This window comes from Pinus tabuliformis, chromosome 4_2 (assembly GCF_031772625.1).
Source record: "Pinus tabuliformis cultivar Carrire ecotype Pingquan chromosome 4_2, CPIR1, whole genome shotgun sequence".
Classification (NCBI taxonomy): Eukaryota; Viridiplantae; Streptophyta; class Pinopsida; order Pinales; family Pinaceae; genus Pinus; species Pinus tabuliformis.
In genome coordinates, this window is record NC_142304.1 from 1,052,766,401 (window position 1) to 1,052,770,144 (window position 3,744).

Consider the following 3,744-nt stretch of genomic DNA (forward strand, 5'->3'; position numbering starts at 1 on the left):
GCCGCGGTGAGCGCGATTGGTATTGTTCTCGAGTTCGGGTGCCCTATTTCGCAGAAAAGTACGAACGAAGCCAACGTCTAACCACTTGTGCCATGTCCCGCATTCAATCCATGGGCAAAACAATCTGCCATGGCAGGGAACGGGTGTCTCTGGATTTTCTCTTATCATGAATTTTCTGATATTATAGCATCGATAGTAGCAGGAGCCGAGGTTGTAGCCCAACTCCCACCATTCCCGACAACTGCGTCTGTTCCTGTAACGTGCTACACGGCTCATCCACCTTAACTTTACCGGAACCATGATTTCTCCGCGTTCCACAACCTGCTCTTCGATATACCGACCAAGGAACATGCTGTGCTTAAGAAGCTCTTTCAGTGCCCTGCACGTCCTCCGGATCTGGGGATATTCCTGCGATGGAACTGTCACAAATATATTTACTAATATATCGTCCGGGATGTCCATCAAAATACAAGGAGCTGAAGACGCTGGAGTGCTAATTGAAGACGTTGCAGAAGTGATCGATTCGTCAGAGTGCTCCATGGTTTGCAAAATATCCCTGCAACAATTTTCAGAGACGAATCCCTTCACTGCACTACGTAGACCGATCTCCCGATAAAACAATCACCTATGTTTTAAATCATAAGATTTTAACTGGGATTTTAAATTATTTATAAAAAATAGTTAAACATATATTTGAAGTACACGCAGCGAGGTAAGAATATTATGGGGCACACAAATAATATTCACGTTTTTTATATTTACAATATATATTTTTTTGACCTGATGAGATCTGGATTTTAACCAGATCTCCCCTTTCAAATACACTATATTTCATAGGAATAGTATGAGTCAATACCATGAACCATTTTAATTGTTATTATTATTTTTAATATTTTTGGGTTGATGGAAAAATTTTGATACACTGAATTGCTTTCTTACTCTAGATTTATCTCTAGATAAAAAGATTGTTGACACTTTAAATCATAAAATTTAATTTTCATTTTAAATTATTTATAAAAAATAATTAATTATATATATTGTATTTGAATTGTACCTAATAGGGTAGTAATGCTATGGCCAATACCATGGTTTACCGAGACCATATGCCTAACAAAAAATAAAAATCCATTTTATATTAGAAAAAATTGTGCCAAGATTATTAGTGTTTTAATGTCTTGTTTGACATTTTTATTGAGTCAAATAAAATAAAAATAATAATATTATTATTATTAAAATAAATAAAATTATAAATAAAAACTTTTTGATTTGGTCCAATTATATAAACTTAAAAAATAAAATAAAAAACATAAAATTAATAATTATATTTATAATTAATAATGAAATTAGTCTAGATTTATCTTAATCTATAAGGCACTTAGAGAATACAATCTTTTAAAGTGCAAACTTTCTCTCAAATTTTGCATGGAAATAAAAAAAATTACTTTTAAAGTCTATATGTATAACTTTGCAATTGTCTATAATGCGACTTTTTGGAATATTTCGGGTCAAAACACCACAACAATTTATTGGAATCGCAAGTTTGATAGCTAGTTTCTCCACAATCAAAGCGTCCAAGGGAAGTCGCATTATAGACAACTCCTATAACTTTTCATCAAATTTTGTAATCAAAAAAGTTTTACACCTTAATAAGTTTGATCCTCTTAGCTCTTGATAGATGGAGAATAAACATGGATTTAGGTTTGTTTAATTACATTGATAAAAGTGTAATAAGACTTCCAAAAGGTTATCTTGTTCGTATGGAGGACCGAGCGCTATGAGCCGATTGCCGCCCTGCATCGAGCTTCAGATACTCGGCCCTGCGGCCGCCTCAGGGTTTCCGAGAGGTGCAGCATGCGAACCTCTACATCCTCATCTCTTTGGTAGGCTAGATCGACCACCAGCAATCCCCTGCATCCTCACTGTAGGTTGTTTTGAACGACTATGCCCGCTGTGATCTCGGGGAGCTCGATCCGTCCGAGCTGAGACCTCCTTCATGGAGTCTTCTTCGCCCTCTCCCGCCGAAGCAGAGGCCTTCTCAAATCTGCTGAATTCATTGCCAAAAAAGAAAACTTCAGAGGTTTCGAAATTTGTGAAACATCTGGATGATATCCCGGAGATCTCGCTCCCGCCTGAGAAACCGATCCACGTTGCTCTTTCTTTGTCTGAGCGTGCCTTGGTGGGACAGTTCACTAGTCTCTCGCCCTCCCCAAAATCCACTGAAAGTTGGGTCTCATGGAACTCGTCGCCTATGATATCGCGCAAAGTCACTTCTTACTTTCTCGGGAAGGGTTTCTTCCTATTCCAATTTTCTGAAAAGGAAGATAAGGATCTGATCTTCCGAAATGGGCCCTATTTCATGGGCCCCCAAGGACTGTATCTCAATAAGTGGACGCCAGACTTTGATCCGGCAGTCGACGTGCCCACTGTCGTGCCTATGTGGGTTAGATTACCTAATCTGCCAATGCATTGTTGGAACTGGGAATCCCTCAAGCACGTGGGGAATACCCTGGGTAAATTCATTGATCAAGCAAACGCCAAAGATCAATATGACTGTTCGAGAATTTGTGTTGAAGTTGATCTCGAGGTTGGTCTTCGTGAGGCAATAAAGATCAGAGTTGGTAGTTGGACGCATCTCCAAAAGTTGGATTATGAACAGTTACCGTTCAAATGCACGAAGTGCTAGGTCTATGGGCACTTCGCGAAAGGATGTCCAAAAAACACTGAAACAGAGAAGAGCAAAGAGGACAGGTGGACAGAGGTCAAAAGGACAAAAAGCAAAACCGCAAAAATAGGAAATGTCAATGGGAAAGCTCTCCAAATGGGATCTCAAAACCCACATAGGGAAGAGGAAGGAAACAAATTTATACAACTCAGTTCAGCATCCGAGGAAGTCCACGATCTAGAGACACAAAAGAAGGAATCAGCCCAAAAAGAGCCCCCCGAGGAACCAAGGCAAAGAGATAGTAAAACAAATAGAATGGAAGATACACCCTTAGAAGAGGCTGAGGAAGTACAAGGCTGAGAGGATTCAGAAGAAGAAGCTGAGATAGGAGAAACACAAACCTCGGCCAGAAGATCTTTGAGGGGCCGAAAATCAACCCGTGAGAAAAGAGAGCACGAGACATACAAAGACAAACTGCAAGGAAGCCAACCCACTCTCGAGAAACTCTTGGCTAAGACTCCGAAGATGAATAGAAACCCATCCTAGAGATTTGAAGGAGCTCTCCACTCGAAAAATAAGTAATGAGAATCGTCTCCTCAAATTGTAGGGGTATGGGGAGAAAAATAAAGGAAGAAGCAGTAAAAAGTTTGATAAGATATGAATATCGTGACATACTCCTCATCGAGGAGACTAAAATGGAGGACAAGGCCTTCCTCCATATAGGCAAAAATATCTGGAAAAGAAGTGAAGGGCAAGGAGTCTCAGCGAGAGGTACCTCACGAGGCCTTGGTACCCTTTGGAATCCAAGCAAGCTCACAAGGGTGAAAGAGATCGCCAACACCCACTTGCTATTCTCAAAATTGAAGCACGTTGATTCAGATGAGACTCTTTGTCTCTTTAATGTGTATATCCCAGTCAGTGCAGGAGAAAAAAAGAATTGTTGGGATTCTATGAGAGAGTTGGCAGACCCTGAAGATCTAGCAAATATTATCATCGCTGGAGATCTTAACCTCACACTATCTTTGGCTGAAAAACATGGTGGGAACATTGTTACACAGTAATTTATCACTGTCTCCCTGTCA

At 39.9% G+C, this 3,744-nt stretch overlaps 1 protein-coding gene across 1 annotated transcript; it reads left to right on the forward strand.

Moving 5' to 3' along the window:
- The first annotated feature begins 1,993 nt into the window (after positions 1-1,993).
- Positions 1,994-2,683, forward strand: LOC149173223 (uncharacterized). Its single transcript, XM_089426622.1, has one exon. The coding sequence runs from the start codon at positions 1,994-1,996 to the stop codon at positions 2,681-2,683; it is 690 nt and encodes a 229-aa protein (XP_089282748.1).
- Positions 2,684-3,744: the final 1,061 nt, after the last annotated feature.